This window comes from Balaenoptera musculus, chromosome 5, assembly GCF_009873245.2.
Source record: "Balaenoptera musculus isolate JJ_BM4_2016_0621 chromosome 5, mBalMus1.pri.v3, whole genome shotgun sequence".
Classification (NCBI taxonomy): domain Eukaryota; kingdom Metazoa; phylum Chordata; class Mammalia; order Artiodactyla; family Balaenopteridae; genus Balaenoptera; species Balaenoptera musculus.
This window is the reverse complement of record NC_045789.1, coordinates 48,295,387-48,315,970: the sequence shown is the minus strand read 5'-3', so window position 1 is coordinate 48,315,970 and position 20,584 is coordinate 48,295,387. Positions and strand designations below refer to the sequence as shown.

The following is a 20,584-nucleotide window of genomic DNA, read 5'->3' as shown; positions in this document are numbered from 1 at the left end:
TACATTCCCACCAACAGTGCAAGAGTGTTCCCTTTCCTCCACACCCTCTCCAGCATTTATTGTTTCTAGATTTTTTGATGATGGCCATTCTGACCGGTGTGAGATGATATCTCATTGTAGTTTTGATTTGCATTTCTCTAATGATTAATGATGTTGAGCATTCTTTCATGTGTCTGTAGGCCATCTGTATATCTTTTTTGGAGAAATGTCTATTTAGATCTTCTGCCCATTTTTGGATTGGGTTGTTCGTTTTTTTGTTATTGAGCTGCATGAGCTGCTTGTAAATCTTGGAGATTAATCCTTTGTCAGTTGCTTCATTTGCAAATATTTTCTCCCATTCTGAGGGTTGTCTTTTGGTCTTGTTTATGGTTTCCTTTGCTGTGCAAAAGCTTTTAAGTTTCATTAGGTCCCATTTGTTTATTTGTGTTCTTATTTCCATTTCTCTGGGAGCTGGGTCAAAAAGAATCTTGCTGTGATGTATGTCATAGAGTGTTCTGCCTATGTTTTCCTCTAAGAGTTTGATAGTGTCTGGCCTTACACTTAGGTCTTTAATCCATTTTGAGTTTATTTTTGTGTATGGTGTTACAGAGTGTTCTAATTTCATTCTTTTACATGTAGCTGTCCAGTTTTCCCAGCACCACTTACTGAAGAGACTGTCCTTTCTCCATTGTATACTCTTGCCTCCTTTGTCATAGATTAATTGACCATATGTGCATGGGTTTATCTCTAGGCTTTCTACCCTGTACCATTGACTTATATTTCTGTTTTAGTGCCAGTACCATACTATCTTGATTGCTGTAGCTCTGTAGTATAGTCTGAAGTCAGGGAGCCTGATTCCTCCAGCTCCATTTTTCTTTCTCAAGATTGCTTTGGCTATTCGGGGTCTTTTGTGTTTCCATACAAATTAAAAAATTTTTTGTTCCATTTCTGTGAAAAATGCCATTGGTATTTTGATAGGGATTGCATTGAGTCTGTAGATTACCTTGGGTAGTATAGTTGTTTTGATAATGTTGATTCTTACAGTCCAGAAACATGGTATATCTTACCATCTGTTTGTGTCATCTTCGATTTCTTTCATCAGTATCTTATAGTTTTCTGCATACAGGTCTTTTGCCTCCTTTGGTAGGTTTATTCCTAGCTATTTTATTCTTTTTGATGTGATGGTAAATGAGACTATTTCTTTAATTTCTCTTTGTGATTTTTTTGTTGTTAGTGTATAGAAATGCAACAGATTTCTGTGTATTAATTTTGTATCCTGCAACTTTACTGAATTCATTGATGAGCTCTAGTAGTTTTCTGGTAGCATCTTTAGGACTTTTTTATGTATAGTATCATGTCATCTACAAACAGTGACAGTTTTATTTCTTCTTTTCCAATTTGTATTCCTTTTATTTCTTTTTCTTCTCTGATTGCCATGGCTAGGACTTCCAAAACTATGTTGAATAATAGTGGTGAGAGTGGACAACCTTGTCTTGTTCCTGATCTTAGAGGAAATTGTTTCAGCTTTTCACTGTTGAGTGTGATGTTACCTGTGGATTTGTCATATATGGCCTTTATTATGTTGAGGTACGTTCCCTATGCCCCCACTTTTTGGAGAGTTTTTATCATAAATGGGTGTTGAATTTTGTCAAAAGCTTTTTCTGCATCTATTGAGATGATCATATGCTTTTTATTCTTCAGTTTGTTAATGTGGTGTATCACACTGATTTGTAGATATTGAAAAATCCTTGCATCCCTGGGATAAATTCCACTTGATTGTGGTGTATGATCCTTTTACTGTATTGTTGGATTCAGTTTGCTAGTATGTTGTTGAGGATTTTTGCATCTATGTTCATCAGTGATACTGGCCTGTAATTTTCTTTTTCTTGTGGTATCTTTGTCTGGTTTTGGTATCAGGGTGATAGTGGCCTCATAGAATGAGTCTGGGAGTGTTCCTTTGCAAGTTTTTGGAATAGTTTCAGATGGATAGGTGTTAACTCTTCTCTAAATGTTTCATAAAATTCGCCTGTGAAGCCATCTGTCCTGGACTTTTGTTTGTTGGGAGTTTTTAAAATCACAGTTTCAACTTTAGTACTTGTGATTGGCCTGTTCATATTTTCTATTTCTTCCTGGTTCAGTTTTGGGAGATTGTACGTTTCTGAGAATTTGTCTTATTTCCTTTTATTGTTACATTTTATTTCTATAGCAAGTGATGCTGATTTCACATGTACAGTAGTGAAAGTTTGCTTTTTATGCAAATGTAAGCAAAATAAAGGTGGTACACAGAAGTTGCTAAGGATAATGAAAATTGATCAGAAATGTGGTAAAAAAAAATTGTGATGATGGTATGAGAATGACTTGAATTTTGGTAAATACAGACCTGAGCTATGGCAACATATTCCCTTTCCCAAGCTTTTCTAGTTCCAGTCAACCTTCTATACCATTCCCAGAATAATTTAGAATAACTTGGAATAACTTGGATAAGGTCATTCTCTTATTCGTGAACATTTAATGAATCCCCATTTTATAGAAAGTAAAATTCAAGGTTGTTTAGCTAGACATTTGATGTCCTTCATACTCACTTCAACCAAACTAATTTAATTATTATTTTCAAAGCTCACCTTATACTTTCCTACCATTGTGCATTCCTTCATGACATTCCTCTGCTGTAAGTTCCTTTCCCCTTAGTTTCTATTGCCATTCAGTCATTGTATTCTTAAATATTTGTCAAGGGGTCTCATATCTGCTAGGCACTGTACTGTGGGCTAGGACTACAGTAGCTTTCTTATTGAGCTTACACTTGTGGGAGAGGAGATATTAAGTACAGGAATACTTCTTTACTTGCAACAAATAGTGTCATGAAAAAGTAGAGTGTTCTGAAAACAAATAGGACACCTAATCTAGTTGAGATTGAGGGGGTTGTTTCAAAGATGACCACTTGGAGAAAATGTCACTTAAGCTGAGATCTTATTGATGAATAGGCATTAGCTTAATGAAGGAATGGGCTAAGGGAATAGTCTGTGCAAAGGTACTGAGGTGGGAAGGATCTTGGCTCAAGTATGTTAATTCATTCATATGTTTATTTTGCTGTGAAGAAATTTAAGTTTTATGTTGTTTCTCAATAATAATGTACTGGTCTATGCTACTTTACTTTAAAAATATAAATATCTCAATCATATGTTTATTGTATGATATATAATATAGATATATAGTTTAAAAAATACCAAATTTATCATGTAGTTCTTACTCAGTGAATTTTTTTATTTTTATAGAGACTCTTAAAAAAAATACTGTAAATAGTCAAATGATAGATCCAGGTTTTAAAACTATCCAGGGAATTCATCTAGAAGTCCCATTTCTATGTAGAAATTTATATAGATTTGTGATATATACATATATAATATTTATACTACATATCTATATTATATATCATAGAATAAACATATGATTGAGATATTTATTTATTTATATACAAATCCCCTAGATAACATTTTGGTTTCTCATTATTGCTTGTAGGCACCAGTCAAAAAGTTAGTCAGTAGGAGGGCCTGTTAGGTTCCAGGCAGCCTACTCTGCTATTTACTTTTCTGTCCATTCTCTGATCTGCTTTATGGTTGGCTCTTTGATATCGATGAGAAGGGTACACCAAAGATGCATTTAAATTGTTCTTTTGTTTTCAAATAAACAGAAATACCTGATTTTTGGTAATTCTATAAATATTTTCATTTTTCAAATGTATAGTTGTCTATATAAACAGTGATGTAACAGCTAAGGTTTTTGGATACACGCAGAGAAACCAATTCTGGCTAGCTTCAGCAGGAAAGGAATTTAACTGGTAGTTGAAGAAGCCACAGGAAGACTGAAGAATCAAACTTGGAAAATATACAAAACCTAAGGGTGCTAGGTGGCAGGAAGGACTATAGCCAAAGTCATGCTACAGGAACGTGTTAGGAAGCCTGTACTATCAGACTTACACTGTTACTACTGCTACTTTAAATATTTCTTAGTGATAGCATCTTTGTGGTGCTAGCTGGAGTTCAAAGTCTAGGAACTTCTTCCTTTGGCTTCTGCCTTTTGGCTTCCCACCAAAGCTCACATAATAAGAAATTTGCCCTGAGTAAGAAGGGAGTTTGAGCCTAGGAAGACCCTTTTAAAAAAGGGATAGCTGTCCTTCACGACTACTCATTAAAATATATTTCAAAACAATTCTGTGTGATGACAGGTAGCTGTATGCCTCTTGAAATACAAGGTAAAATTGTTCAAGGCATCTCACATTTCTTGAAAACATATAATTGTTTCTGTTTTAAGAAGGGTTGTGGTGGTTTATTAGAGAAAAATTATTTTCTTTTCAAAGTGAAACTATCATAGATATCTCTAAATTTTATAGTACAGGCATGACTAAAATAGATTAGATGTGTATTTTTCTAAGAAAAAGAATCACAGAAAGTAAAGGTGATTGCCAGATATGCACATATACTTATTTCAACATTTTTATTTGGTAGAGAAAAGCATTTCATATTTAAAATGTGTTCAAAATATTAGTATAATTTATAACAGTAGATAAAACCAAAATTCACGGTAAACACATACATCCTAATTGCTTCAAAATATCTCAATGAAAAAAAAGTTGCTAAAAAAAATCAAGGGCTTCCCTGGTGGAGCAGTGGTTAAGGATCCGCCTGCCAATGCAGGGGACACGGGTTCGAGCCCTGGTGTGGGAAGATCCCACATGCCGCGGAGCAACTAAGCCCGTGCGCCACAACTACTGAAGCCCTCGTGCCGCAACTACTGAAGCCCATGCGCCTAGAGCCCGTGCTCTGCAACAAGAGAAGCCACCACAATGAGAAGCCCGCGCACCGCAACGAAGAGTAGCCCCCGCTCGCCGCAACTAGAGAAAGCCCGTGTGCAGCAATGAAGACCCAACGCAGCCAAAAATTAAAAAAAAAAAAAAAAAATCAAATCAAGACCAGAGCTACTAATTCTGTTATGAAATATTTGCACTCTTACCAGTTACCCTTAGCTTATAATTGTCTTCATAGTACATTTCATGAATTACAGCCTTTTTTATAAAACAAGATGGTGTTTAAGGACTTTTTCCAATTTTTAGGAAAAGGAATGTGGATTTGCATAAAAATATTTAGGGAATGTTCATGGATGCTTTTGACTTATGAGTCATGGTCTTGATTTCAGTAATAATACATATTGTAATATAAAATATAGGTCAAATACAGACAGATAACTTTTAGAGACAGAAATGTTTTCATAGCCACAGCAGAATAGTTACAAGCATCAAATCTCCTAGAAAGTTTCCTAACCTAGAAGTGCATGAATGTTCATTACAACAGGCAGGAGAAAGTCAGTTTCCTATTGCAGAATTCTTATCATGTTTGTAGTCAGTTACACTGTTCTAGGTTTTCAAATCCTCCTTTCCAGGACTTCATACTTTTTGATATTTTAAAAAATTCATTCTTTCAATTTTCTGTAATGAGAAGATGAGAGTTTTACAAACTTGGGCTGTTCTTGTTTCCCAGTGATTTAGAAGTTGACATACAAAAACATACAGCAGGAAAGGGAAGCTAATTATAACCAGAGACCCCTTATCAAAACATTTACACAGGATCATAGCAGAACAATTCTGCAGTTGTCAATTTTATTTTTTCAAAAGATTTGTCTTGGATAAAACAGATTATAAAATGGAAGTAATCTAGTAACCTACCTTCATTATAACTTTTGCTTGCTTTGACTTGGTATTTAGGCATCTTTGTCCTCTATGTGTTTTCAGGGTGATACTGTTAAGGGAAGATCCAAAACAGTCTTAAATTTCAGATGGAAAAACATAAGAAAAACAAAGCAAAAAAGCCACCACCATTGTTATCTTCAGTGAGTCCATTACTTACATCACTTCTGTTTTGTCACAGTTATTACTTGGGTAAATTATGGAGACTTTCTCAATAACTGCCACTTTCACTGCTTTTACTCCAGGGCCTATGCAAAGACACCGTCCCCCTTTGAACATGGGGAAGCCTAGAACAGATCATAGCATCAGTTACTAATACATCTGATTGCAATCATATAGCTATGATTTATGTATAATCTTGATTGAAGAATGTGGGCCAGGTAGGCTAAAGATAGTAATTTGTCAAATAGCACTCAACACTGCTGTTACTGGGAAAGGAGCTTAAGTAAGAAGTTGATGATCTTCTCTTTAAATTTGTAAGCAAACCATTAAAGAATAAGGGGAAGAATGAAAGACGTTTATTGGAGGTCAAGCTTATTTGCCTCTTGCTTTTATGCTCAAGAATTTTTCCAGAAAGCTAATAACATTATCTCATATAAAATCTTCTTAGCAGACATTTAAAACTATTGCTAAAGGCTCTTACCAGATTTTGCAGCCAAATAAGAAATTCTATTAAATTTATCATCTCTAGTTTAAGTAATCATCTCTAGTACTTTAAACATTTCCAATATTCTCTGCCAAACCTATAGTAACTTCTAATGTGTGAGGTTAAATAAAAATTTACTGTATCTTTTAGGATAAAAGTGGAAGAAAAGACATTTGAAGCATTAGAAAAGAAATTTATAGGTTGAGAAGTAAAAAGTACCATATACCTTGAACAATTGTAGCACAGAATATCACAGCCAGGACTGTAGCCATGCCCTTCATATTCATGTTTGTCTGTTGCTGCTGCTTTGGCTTTGATACTCTTCTTGGAGGGAGTAGAAATGCTGATCATGGAAGAGAAGTCTTAATTGGCATATATAAGGCATTTTATACACCAGCAGTCCTCTTACGGCAATAGGAATTTCCCTCCTTGAGTCATGTTCCTTTCTTCCAATAGTTTCTATTTTGTTCTCATCTAAATATTACTCTCCCTTCCTTTTGTTACAGGGTTGAAAGTAATACGAATGTGAAAGCTCTTTGTAGATAGTAAAGTGCTGTATAAATATAGAATAGAGTACACCCACATGGGAACCAGCCTTAAGGTAGCATTTCCTAGAAATGTATTTAATTATTGGACTACCCTGGGCAGTGAAATTCTGATTGCCATTCATTCTTCCATTCAGGAAGATTGTCTTCCTATATTCAGTCCTTTCACTCTCCATCCTTCACATAACTATATAAAAGAACATTCTTTTAAAAAATTATACTTTTTTGGACTTCCCTGGTGGCACAGTGGTTAAGAATCCGCCTGCCAATTCAGGGAACACGGGTTCGATCCCTGGTGCAGGAAGACCCCACATCGTGGAGCTACTAAGCCTGTGCTTGACAACTACTGAGTCTGTGCTCTAGAGCCTGCGAACCACAACTACTGAGCCCGTGCACCACAACTACTGAAGCCTGCATGCCCTAGAGCCCGTGCTCCGCAACAAGAGAAGCCACACAATGAGAAGCCCGTGCACCGCAACGAAGAGTAACCCCCGCTCACTGCAACTAGAGAAAACCTGCGTGCCGCAATGAAGACCCAACACAGCCAAAAAAATGAATAAATAACTAAATAAAGTAAAAAAAAAGTATACTTTTTCTTTTGCTTTTAAGTCCAAACTCTTACATGTAAGGCCTATTTTATTTGACATCAAACGACCTTTTATTTCACCTTATTTATATTTTGCTGACTATAATTGCATGTCTGAAGAAGTCTCCTAAACAGCTATACTTCTGAATTTATATCCATTTCTTTTTGCATGTTTAACAGTGTTTACATATATGTATACGTCTCAAGCACTGTTATTTAGTACATAAAGTTGTATGAGTTGTGGATTTTTAAAAAATGATTGTCTTTTCTCATGTGATGTTTTTATTTCTTGGATTCTACTTCCATGTAACCCCGGTTTTCTTTTTCTTTTTACCTTTCCCTCTTAAGCTTTCTAAATCTGTTTATTTTAAATATGTCACTTGCAAACACTTAAAAAATCATATCAAAGGGAACTTCTAATAGGTGAATTTAATTATTTTCCATGTAATTGGTAATCTGTAAGCTTTTTAAAATGCTTCCTTTATGTATCTTTTCTGTCTTTGTTTTCTTTGATTTCTTTCTAACTTTAAATATATTTTCTTTAACATTTTCTTATGTGATTTGAACAAAATACATTGTTTTGTGTTTTGCTAGTAATCTTAGAAAAAGTCAGGTTAAAAATTTTCTTAATAATTTACATCAACCATAAATAGAATCTTCTGGTTCCTCCCTTTGTAAGATGAGAAGAATCACTGTAACTTTCTTTCAAACATTTCTTCCTATTTCCTAGTTTTGTTGGTATAATCTGGGGTTCGTAGCTAGTTTACTATTTTCAGATGATTATTTCACATTACTCAACTTCTTTTTTGAGAATTGTGATTACATTTTATTCTGAAATCATATATTTATTTAGACATATCCTACATTTAAATTATTTTATCAAACACTACAAGTCTTTAAAACCTCTTAGTCTTTATTTTAATTAATCTCAAAGTAGCTGGATATTATTTCTCATTCATTCATTCATTTAACATATATGATTCAAGGCAAATTTTCTCACAGGAAAACTGGTAAAGTATCAATAAAAGGAATATGTTCTTGGATTTCATAAATCCTTATCCATTATTTTTTCTTCACTTCAAGTTCTCAGGTAATATGTAGATCCAGAATTATGCAGAGTTGGGACAGGAGGTGGTTCTGTGCTTTAACCTTTTTACTTCTTTATTTGAAACATACAAAAAGTAAGCCTAATTAGGCTCTGGCAGGTGCTAATATGGATGCTCTCTCTTTCCTTAACACTCTCTCCCTTTTTACTGCCTTTTCCTCCCAGAGTCCCTGCCTTAAAGTTTACTGGAAAGCACCACCCCATTCTACAATAGTTCATTGCTCATTCATTCATAGAACAAATATTTATTTTAGGTGTCTATTACATGCCTGGCACTCTTTTGAGATTTGAAAATAGAGCAGTGAAAAAATCAACCAAGTTCATTTTTGTGTCTTTCACGTTTTACAGTGTTCTATTGTAGAAGGCAGTCTGCCTAATTTCTACTGGTTCTGTAGATGTGTGTCTTTAAGACTATGACTTCTTCTGACCTAAATACTTTCTATTATCACATGAGGAGGATTAATTTCTATTCATATGTTATGGTTCCTTTAGCACTTTCCTCAGCTTTCCTGTATCCTTTCCTTCTTTTAAGTTTTGATATCTTCATAAAGTTTTCTTCAATACATAGTGATTTCTTCTCCTGGCTTTAGAGCACTTACTGTCTTGTCTAGCTTTATCCAGAAGAAATATAATGGCCACCTACTTAATTTTAAATATTCTAGTAGCCACATTTTTAAATGTTTTTTATTTTAATTTTTTTGGCCATGCTGCGTGGCTTGTGGGATCCTTGTTCTCCAACCAGGTATCAAACCCGTGCTCCCTGCAGTGGAAGTGCGGAGTCCTAACCACTGGACCACCAGGGAATTATCTCTAGTAGCCACATTTAAAAAGTAAAAAGAAACAGGTAAAATTAATTTTAATAATATATTTTATGAAACATGAAAAAGTTATTTCAAAGTGTAATCATTATAAAAACATTAAGAGATTTTAATTTTTTCAGTACTACATCTTCAAATTAGACTAGCCACATTTCAGATGCTTAGTAGCCACGTGTGTTTAGAGATGACCATATTGGACAATACATGTCTAGTTATTCATTTAGCATATTCTACTACCTTGATACTAAATTTTAAATAAAGATGGGTATGGAAAGAAGGAGAGATACTGTGCTTTTTTTTTTTTTTGGTTTGTTTTAGAAACTTTTCTAAATCTTCCTAGTCCTTTTGTTCTTTCTCTCTTCACTAAGTCATTATATCTCATTGCTCTTTATTTTTGTTTTATTTATTTATTTATTTATTGGCTGTGTTGGGTCTTCGTTTCGTGCGAGGGCTTTCTCTAGTTGCGGCGAGCGGGGGCCACTCTTCATCGTGGTGTGGGAGCTACTCTTCATCGCCGTGCGCGGGCCTTTCACTATCGCGGCCCCTCCCATTGCGGGGCACAGGCTCCAGACGCACAGGCTCAGCAGCTGTGGCTCACGGGCCCAGTTGCTCCACGGCACGTGGGATCTTCCCAGACCAGGGCTCGAACCCGTGTCCCCTGCATTGGCAGGCAGATTCTCAACCACTGCGCCACCAGGGAAGCCCTGCTCTTTCTTTTTGATTAAGCAGGACAAAGATTAAACTGTATTCTCTCTCTTTTTAGTAGTGTTTGCCATTTTTTGGTTGTTTCTGGAACTGGACTATTCTAAGTTCATCCACTCAAACAAGTTTCCCCTTGAATTTAAAGGAGAATCCCAGGAAACGAATTTAGTTTTTATAATTAATCACCAAAAACCTTTCCAGCTTAACATTTCTATAATCTGTGATTCATATGAAGTTTTAGTTATGATCCCCAATTATGCAATTAATGTAGAATTTTTAAATGTTTTCAAGTGGGAAGGGATTAGTGCCAGGCACTTAAAGATAATTCCCGACCCACCATTCACTAAGTTTTTGAATAATATATTGCTTGCAGAGAAAAGTAATTGCGACTATTTTGCCAGTTAAATTGGTGAAAAATGGGTTAGGAATGGAACAGTTCCCATTTATTATAAATCAGTATAATGTAACAGAATCCTGTTGTTCTGAGCTTATCACTCCTAGGGAAGAGGTTGCCACACATGTGATAGGCACGTAAAATAATGAATAGATGGAACAGATTGACATAGAGTTCTTAACTCTTAAAAGTATAGTAGTACAAAACCTGAATGCTCTTTTATAAAGAAATTAAGGCATATAAGGAGCTGCCAGTGGATTTTTTCAGAAACCCTTAGTGGAATACTACTTCTGTGATTTTCTTGTAACATTATTAAAATACTTTTCCCAGAAATCAGACATATCCTACAGACTGTGTTCAAGGCAGTTATTAGGCACTGGGCAAGGCTGTATTTTTTCCACTGATGTGTATAAAATTGATGCCTAATAAGAACCTGCAGTATAAAAAAACAAACAAACAAAACAACTAATACTAAACTTTCATTGGGTTATTTGTATGGAAATATGTTAATATAAATGTTTCAGACATTACATGAAATTTCTAAAAATCTTATATTTGTATGGAAATACGTATGGAAATATGTTAATATAAATGTTTCAGACATTACATGAAATTTCTAAAAATCTTATATGTTCTGGTATAACGTTATAAGTAATAATCCTAGTTATTACTTTAAAATGTATATCTCAGAAATAACTAATTTTCTTGTCAACTGCATTATTATGAACTTTCATCAAATCTTTAACTGTGGTCATTTTTAAGTCTTTTGTCATTTACAGACAGTTCTGGGTGTACTCTGATGCTTTTGCAAATATGTTCCTATAAAAGGCTTTCATCTTCAAGAAATTCATGGAAAAGACTCTGACAAGTACAGGTTTCTGGTAACTGACTGTACTGCTGAACTGAATGAATAAGCATTTTCAGAACTCTAATGAAAAACTGATGAACTCATAAAAGTGCTAACAAAAGATCAAGATGAAAAAAAAATTAATTACATGGGAGTGAACTGATGAGGATGAGTATAATTTTTGTGACTTTCTGTCTGAATTAAAAAAAAAAAATCCCACAAGGACTCAGAGGCAAAGAATATACAAATCAATTTTCACTGCAAAGTAAAGGAGCTGTTACAGTGGAGGATTACTGGACTGAATGTCAATATTGTGACATAGTATGAGTGTGTTTCATGTTTGGTAATTGCAATCATTGTTGCTTTTGTTGTGGTCATCCATGTACAATGCTTGGTGTCAGTCTATTTATCTCTTGTAAAAATAAAATACAGTGTGTGTGTGTGAAAAAAAAAATAAATGCAAACAGCGTTTGTATTGTAAAAAAAAAAAAATTTGGGAAAAAATTGTATAAACAATAAAAAAAATCATCAAGGCACTAAGGAATAATGCATATTTTATTGCTGTTTGAAATCATTCCACAGAGACAGTGAATTTTGAATAAGGATGTTTCTGAGCCTATACTTAATCTCTTTCTGGGACTTTGACATAAGAAGACATTTTCAAAACCTGTACCCCGATAATGTAATCTGGTATTTGAGAATGAGATGTACAAAAGCTCACATTTCATAAGGACAACTTCATCTGTGATATGTGCTACCCCAAACATTGCAGTCTCAAATGCACGCACAAAAGAAGAACCAATTTTCAGGGGCCTCCATCACCATACTGACCAACTGCTAGCCATCTACCTTTCCTCTCCTTTTCAGAATGACAGAAGGAATGGAATCAGAACCTGATACACCTTGCATCAAAGATTACTGAACTCTACCAAATTTCTAATGTTAAAGGAGAGACAGTTATCTGTACTCTGAAGGATGAACACAAAAAGAAAAATGACCTTTTAGCTTTCAGTGATTGAAGATTTGAAAGTTACAGTTCAATTTACTTTGCTTTTTAACTATGCCTTTTCATGCTGGTCAGACACAGGCTATCTGTGTCTTGTTCCTGGAGTTGGATGGCTTTCCATTATCTTAATTAAATTTATTGCAAAGGAGAGGGTTTCCTGGAACAGCTAATAAGCTACAGGTGATTTATTGAACTATAACTCTTTGATTTTCTGGGAAATAAGTTGATTACAATTTTAGTCTACCATTCTTCTTCTGAAAAGAAAACTTAATGTTTTACTTTTTTGGAAGGAGAGTTATCAAATAATCATTATTTGCTTTTTTTTTTAACATCGTTATTAGAGTATAATTGCTTTACAATGTTGTGTTTCTGCTGTATAACAAAGTGAATCAGCTATATGTATACATATATCCCTATATCCCCTCCCTCTTGCGTCTCCCTCCCACCCTCCCTATCCCACCCCTCTAGAGGGTAACAAAGCACTGAGCTGATCTCCCTGTGCAATGCAACTGCTTCCCACTAGCTATCTATTTTACATTTGGTAGTATATATACGGCAATGCTACTCTCTCACTTTGTCCCAGCTTACCCTTCCCCATCCCTGTGTCCTCAAGTCTCTTCTCTACGTCTGCGTCTTTATTCCTGTCCTGCCCCTAGGTTCATCAGAACCATTTTTTTTTTAGATTCCATATATATGCATTAGCATACGGTATTTGTTTTTCTGTTTCTGACTTACTTCACTCTGTATGACAGACTCTAGGTCCATCCACCTCACTACAAACAACTCAATTTCGTTTCTTCTTATGGCTGAGTAATATTCCATTGTATATATGTGCCACATCTTTTTTTTTTTTTAACATCTTTATTGGGGTATGATTGCTTTATAATGTTGTGTTAGTTTCTGCTGTATAACAAAGTGAATCAGCTATACATATACATATATCTCCATATCCCCTCCCTCTTGCGTCTCCCTCCCACTTTCCCTATCCCACCCCTCTCAGTGGTCACACAGCACCAAGCTGATCTCCCATGTGCCACACCTTCTTTATCCATTCATCTGTTGATGGACACTTAGGTTGCTTCCATGTCCCGGCTATTGTATATTTGCTTTTTTTTTTAATTTGCTTTTTTTAACCTGTTTGTTTTATGTAGAACCAAACTTACTTGCCTTGGAATATTACTTTTTGCCAAGTTGATTTTATTAGAGTATAATTAACAAGTGTCAAAGAGAAGCTACTTGATTTGTTTTCACAGTAATTCAGAAGGAAAAAAAAACACATGGGTTTGAAAATGAATTACTTTCCTCTAGAATTTTGGGTAAAATTTTAAGACCTCATGTGTTAAAATTTAGAAGACAGAAGAAGAAACAGTCAAGTTCTGTTATCTCACTGAACAGATTAACCCTCTTTTCCATGTCCTCTATACTCCTCACAGAATGTTTGCTGCTATTTGCGTGTATTTGAGCCAGTAACAGTGGGTTGTATAAAGCAGCTTCAACATCACCATAAACTTCAAAGTAATCATTTTTCTCACAGCAAAGGCAGCTCTGTGCATGGCCTTAAATTGCCTGCCTGTAAAATGACTGCAATCTACAACTGCCAGGTCCATGTAGATGTTCATGTTAATTTTCCAAGTTGGGAAACAACATGCTTATTGTTAGGTGATAGAAACATGTGAGAGTTTAGCAATGAACAACTTGACAAACAACTAACTGAAAGAAGCTTGATTCAATAAGTGGAAGGAAAATTTTGCCATAACCTCCTGTATCATTACTCTATTTTTTCTGGTACTCAGAGAAGCTGAAGGAGAGGGAAAAATAGATCTGGAAGATATTATTTCAGGGCTAGTTGAAAAGAGGGTGGTACACAAAAGGATCTTGCCTGGAGAGATGAGTCCTGCATGTGAATGTTAGAGGCACTATGTATGTAAGGTATGAAGTTGCATTGGATTTATTTGTATTTTTAAAAAATAGGATAAATGGTGATTTATAAGGAGCATTTCAGTACACAGGGTTTGACAATATGAACTTTAGCTAAATGTAATGTTTTAAATAGGAGATACAGTCAAGAATGTGAAAAAAAGAACTGGAAGGACTTTTTCTGTTACAAAATTTTATTTCTTGTATTATCTTGATACTTAGAATAAATGAATGTCTTTTGGATTCAAAACAAGAACAACTCTTTAAAATATTTAGATAGGCTGTGTATTATTTTTATTTTATAGATTATGCTGAACGCTATTTCCCTTTTTAATAAAAAGCCAACAAAATGTTCTTGTCTTTTTCCTATTTCTAAGGCTTTCCTGGTTATTGGTTTCACCTTAGAAGCATACATAATCTAGCTTACTTTCCATGTTTCTTGCTTCTCTAGTCTTTAACTTAATTTACTTATTTTTTAACATCTTTATTGGATTATAATTGCTTTACAATGTTGTGTTAGTTTCTGCTGTATAACAAAGTGAATCAGCTATATGTATACATATATCCCCATATCCCCTCCCTCTTGCACCTCCCTCCCACTCTCCCTATCCCACCCCTCTAGGTGGTCACGAAGCACCGAGCTAATCTCCGTGTGCTATGCAGCTGCTTCCCACTAGCTATCTATTTTACATTTGGTAGTGTATACATGTCAGTGCTACTCTGTCACTTTGTCCCAGCTTACCCTTCCCCCTCCCCGTGTCCTCAAGTCCATTCACTACATGTGCATCTTTATTCCTGTCCTGCCCCTAGGTTCGTGAGAACCATTTTTTTTTTTTAGATTCCATATATATGTGTTAGCATACGGTATTTGTTTTTCTCTTTCTGACTTACTTCACTCTGTATGACAGACTCTAGGTCCATCCACCTCACTACCAATAACTCAATTGTGTTTCTTTTTTATGGCTGAGTAATATTCCATTGTATATATGTGCCACATCTTCTTTATCCATTCATCTGTTGATGGACACTTAGGTTGCTTCCATGACCTGGGTATTGTAAATAGTGCTGCAATGAACATTATGGTACATGACGCTTTTTGAATTATGGTATTCTCAGGGTATAAGCCCACTAGTGGGATTGCTAGGTCATATGGTAGTTCTATTTTTAGTTTTTTAAGGACCCTCCATACTGTTTTCCATAGTGGCTGTATCAATTTACATTCCCACCAACAGTGCAAGAGGGTTCCCTTTTCTCCACCCCCTCTCCAGCATTTATTGTTTGTAGATTTTTTGATGATGGCCATTCTGACCGTTGTGAGGTGACACCTCATTGTAGTTTTAATTTGCATTTCTCTAATGATTAGTGATGTTGAGAATCCTTTCATGTGTTTGTTGGCCATCTGTATGTCTTCTTTGGAGAAATGTCTATTTAGGTCTTCTGCCCATTTTTGGATTGGGTTGTTTGTTTTTTTGATATTGAGCTGCATGAACTGCTTGTATATTTTGGAGATGAATCCTTTGTCAGTTGCTTCATTTGCAAATATTTGCTCCCATTCTGAGGGTGGCCTTTTTGTCTTGTTTATGGTCTCCTTTGCTGTGCAAAAGTTTTTAAGTTTCATTAGGTCCCATTTGTTTATGTTTTTATTTCCATTTCTCTAGGAGGTAGGTCAAAAAGGATCTTGCTGTGATTTATGTCATACAGTGTTCTGCCTATGTTTCCTATAAGAGTTTTATAGTGTCTCACCTTACATTTAGGTCTTTAATCCATTTTGAGTTTATTTTTGTGTATGGTGTTAGGAAGTGCTCTAATTTCATTCTTTTACAGGTAACTGTCCAGTTTTCCCAGCACCACTTATTGAAGAGGCTGTCTTTTCTCCATTGTATATTCTTGCCTCCTTCATCAAAGATAAGGTGACCATATGTGTGTGGGTTTATCTCTGGGCTTTCTATCCTGTTCCATTGATCTATATTTCTGTTTTTGTGCCAGTACCATACTGTCTTAATTACTGTAGCTTTGTAGTATAGCCTGAAGTCCAGGAGCCTGATTCCTCCAGCTCTGTTTTTCTTTCTCAAGATTGCTTTGGCTATTCGGGGTCTTTTGTGTTTCCATACAAATTGTGAAATTTTTGTTCTACTTCTTTGAAGAACGCCATTGGTATTTTGATAGGGATTGCACTGAATCTGTAGATTACTTTGGGTACTTTAGTCATTTTCACAATATTGATTCTTCCAATCCAAGAACATGGTATATCTCTCCATCTGTTTGTATCATCTTTAATTTCTTTCATCAGTCTCTTATAGTGTTCTGCATACAGGTCTTTTGTCTCCTTAGGTAGGTTTATTTCTAGGTATTTTATTCCTTTTGTTGCAGTGGTAACTGGGAGTGTTTCCTTCATTTCTCTTTCAGATTTTTCATCATTAGTGTATAGGATTGCAAGAGATTTCTGTGCATTAATTTTGTATTCTGCTACTTTACCATATTCATTGATTAGCTCTAGTAGTTTTCTGGTAGCATCTTTAGGATTCTCTATGTATAGTATCATGTCATCTGCAAACAGTGACAGTCTTCCTTCTTCTTTTCCAATTTGGATTCCTTTTTCTTCTCTAATTGCCATGGCTAAAGCTTCCAAAATTATGTTGAATACTAGTGGTGAGAGTGGGCAACCTTGCCTTGTTTCTGATCTTAGAGGAAATGGTTTCAGTTTTTCACCATTGAGAACGATGTTGGCTGTGGGTTTGTCATATATGGCCTTTATTATGTTGAGGTAGGTTCCCTCTATGCCTACTTTCTGGAGAGTTTTTATCATAAATAGGTGTTGAATTTTGTTGAAAGCTTTTTCTGCATCTATTGAGATGATCATATGGTTTTTCTCCTTCAATTTGTTGATATGGTGTATCACATTGATTGATTTGCACATATTGAAGAATCCTTGCATTCCTGGGATAAACCCCACTTGATCGTGGTGTATGACCCTTTTAATGTGCTGTTGGATTCTGTTTGCTAGTATTTTGTTGAGGATTTTTGCATCTATGTTCATCAGTGATATTGGCCTGTAGTTTTCTTTTTTTGTGACATCTTTGTCTGGTTTTGGTATCAGGGTGATGGTGGCCTCGTAGAATGAGTTGGGGAGTGTTCCTCCCTCTACTATATTTTGGAAGAGTTTGAGAAGGATGGGTGTTAGCTCTTCTGTAAATGTTTGATAGAATTCGCCTGTGAAGCCATCTGGTCCTGGGCTTTTGTTTGTTGGAAGATTTTTAATCACAGTTTCAATTTCAGTGCTTGCGATTGGTCTGTTCATATTTTCTATTTCTTCCTGGTTCAGTCTTGGAATGTTGTGCTTTTCTAAGAATTCATCCATTTCTTCCAGGTTGTCCATTTTATTGGCATATAGTTGCTTATAGTAATCTCTCATGATCCTTTGTATTTCTGCAGTGTCAGTTGTTACTTCTCCTTTTTCATTTCTAATTCTGTTGATCTGAGTTTTCTCCCTTTTTTTCTTGATGAGTCTGCCAAATGTATTATCAATTTTGTTTATCGTCTCAAAGAACCAGCTTTCAGTTTTATTGGTCTTTGCTATTGTTTTCTTCATTTCTTTTTCATTTATTTCTGATCTGATCTTTATGATTTCTTTCCTTCTGTTAACTTGGGGGTTTTTTGTTCTTCTTTCTCTATTTGCTTTAAGTGTAAGGTTAAGTTGTTTATTTGAGATTTTTCTTGTTTCTTGAGGTAGAATTGTATTGCTATAAACTTCCCTCTTAGAACTGCTTTTGTTGCATCCCATAGGTTTTGGGTTGTCGTGTTTTCATTGTCATTTGTTTCTAGGTATTTTTTGATTTCCTCTTTGATTTCTTCAGTAACCTCTTGGTTATTTAGTAGTGTATTGTTTAGCCACCATGTGTTTGTATTTTTTACACTTTTTTTTCCCTGGAATTGATGTCTAGTGTCAAAGCATTGTGGTTGGAAAAAATTATTGATACGATTTCAATTTTCTTAAATTTACCAAGGCTTGATTTATGACCCAAGATATGATCTATCCTGGAGAATATTCCATGAGCACTTGAGAAGAAAGTGTATTCTGTTGTTTTTGGATGGAATGTCCTATAAATATCAATTAAGTCCATTTTGTCTAATGTGTCATTTAAAGCTTGTGTTTCCTTATTTTCATTTTGGATGATCTGTCCATTGGTGAAAGTGGGGTGTTAAAGTCCCCTACTATGATTGTGTTGCTCTCGGTTTCCCCTTTTGTGGCCGTTAGTATATGCCTTATGTATTGAGGGGCTCCTATGTTGGGTGCATAAATATTTACAATTGTTATATTTTCTTCTTGGATTGATCCCTTGATCTTTATGTAGTGTCCTTCTTTGTCTCTTGTAATAGTCTTTATTTTAAAGTCTATTTTGTATGATATGAGAATGGCTACTCCAGTTTTCTTTTGATTTCCATTTGCATGGAATATCTTTTTCCATCCCCTCACTTTCAGTCTCTATGTGTCCCTAGGTCTGAAGTGGGTCTCTTGTAGACAGCATATATATGGGTCTTGTTTTTGTATCCATTCAGCCAGTCTATGTCTTTTGGTTGGAGTATTTAATCCATTTACATTTAAGGTAATTATCGTTATGTATGTTCCTATTTCCATTTTCTTAACTGTTTTTGGTTTGCTTTTGTAAGTCTTTTCCTTCTCTTGTGTTTCCTGCCTAGAGAGGTTCCTTTAGCATTTGTTGTAAAGCTGGTTTGGTGGTGCTGAATTGTCTTAACTTTTGCTTGTCTGTAAAGGTTTTAATTTCTCTGTCAAATCTGAATGAGATCCTTGCTGGGTAGAGTAATCTTGGTTGTAAGTTTTTCCCTTTCATCACTTTAAATATGTCCTGCCACTCCCTCTGGCTTGCAGAGTTTCTGCTGAAAGATCAGCTGTTAACCTTATGGGGATTCCCTTGCATGTTATTTGTTGCTTTTCCCTTGCTGCTTTTTATATTTTTTCTTTGTATTTAATTTTTGATAGTTTGAGTAATATGTGTCTTGACATGTTTCTCCTTGAATTTATCCTGTATGGGATTCTCTGTGCCTCCTGGACTTGATTGACTATTTCCTTTCCCATGTTAGGGAAGTTTTCAACTATAATCTCTTCAAATATTTTCTCAGACCCTTACTTTCCTCTTCTTCTTCTGGGACCCCTATAATTAGAATGTTGGTGTGTTTAATGTTGTCCCAGAGGTCTCTGAGACTGTCCTCAATTCTTTTTATTCTTTATTCTGCTCTGCAGCAGTTATTTCCACTATTGTGTCTTCCAGGTCACTTATCCGTTCTTCTGCCTCAGTTATTCTGCTATTAATTCCTTCTAGAAAATTTTAAATTTCATTTATTGTGTTGTTCATCATTGTTTGTTTTCTCTTTAGTTCTTCTAAATCCTTGTTAAATGTTTCTTATATTTTCTCTATTCTATTTCCAAGATTTTGGATCATCTTTACTATCATTATTCTTAATTCTTCTTCAGGTTGACTGCCTATTTCCTCTTCATCTGTTTGTTCTGGTGGATTTTTACCCTGTTCCTTCATCTGCTGCATATTTCTCTGTCTTCTCATTTTGTTTAACTTAATGTGTTTGGAGTCTCCTTTTCACAGGCTACAGGTTCGTAGTTCCTGTTGTTTTTGGTGTCTTCCCCCATTGGTGAGTTTGGTTCAGTGGCTTGTGTAGGCTTCCTGGTGGAGGGGACTGGTGCCTGTGTTCTGGTGGGTGGGACTGGATCTTGTCTTTCTTGTGGGCAGGGCCGTGTCCATTTGGGGTGTCTGTGAACTTAGTATGATTTTAGGTAGACTATCTGCTAATGGGTGGGGTTGTGTCCCTGTTTTGCCAGTTGTTTTGCATGGGGCATCCAGCACTGGTGCTTGCTGGCCGTTGGGTGGAGCTGGGTCTTAGTGTTGATACGGAGATCTCTGGGAGAACCGTTGCCAATTGATATTATGTGGAGCTGGGAGGTCTCTGGTGGTCTAGTGTTCAGAACTTGGCTCTCCTACCTCGGAGGCTCAGGCCTGACACCCAGCCGGAGCACCAAGACCCTGTCAGCCACATGGTCAGAAGAAAAGGGAGAAAAAAAAGAAAGCAAATAAAACAAAGTAAAAGAATTAAAAAATGATAAAACAAAAAATAATAAAAATAAATAAATAAATAAAAGAGAGCAACCAAACCAATAAACAAATCCACCAATGATCACAAGCACTAAAAACTGAGATAAACGTAAAAATCAGAAACAAATCAATTGCAGACATCAAACCCCAAGTCTACAGTTGCTCCCAAAGTCCACCACC

At 35.5% G+C, this 20,584-nt stretch overlaps 1 protein-coding gene across 2 annotated transcripts; it reads right to left on the bottom strand.

The window, feature by feature from the left end:
• Positions 1-5,416: 5,416 nt before the first annotated feature.
• CXCL11 (C-X-C motif chemokine ligand 11) lies at positions 5,417-6,649 on the bottom strand. Of its 2 annotated transcripts, none has more exons than XM_036853892.1 (4): positions 6,589-6,649; positions 5,877-6,003; positions 5,696-5,768; positions 5,417-5,458 (listed from the first exon to the last, which is right to left on the bottom strand). In XM_036853892.1, the coding sequence occupies exons 1-4, from the start codon at positions 6,647-6,649 to the stop codon at positions 5,417-5,419; spliced, it is 303 nt and encodes a 100-aa protein (XP_036709787.1). The 2 variants fall into 2 exon arrangements, with proteins under 2 accessions (XP_036709787.1, XP_036709788.1); XM_036853893.1 differs by having other exon boundaries at positions 5,443-5,460; positions 5,702-5,768.
• Positions 6,650-20,584: the final 13,935 nt, after the last annotated feature.

Excerpts from the sequence above, each read along its gene's own strand:
- CXCL11 (XM_036853892.1), bottom strand. The coding sequence starts at position 6,649 with ATGAATATGAAGGGCATGGCTACAGTCCTGGCTGTGATATTCTGTGCT. Across the intron at positions 5,769-5,876 it reads TGTGACAAAACAGAAGTGAT|TATCACCCTGAAAACACATA; the intron begins GTAAGTAATGGA and ends TTCCCTTAACAG. Across the intron at positions 5,459-5,695 it reads AAGCAAAAGTTATAATGAAG|AAAATTGAAAGAATGAATTT; the intron begins GTAGGTTACTAG and ends TTCTCATTACAG.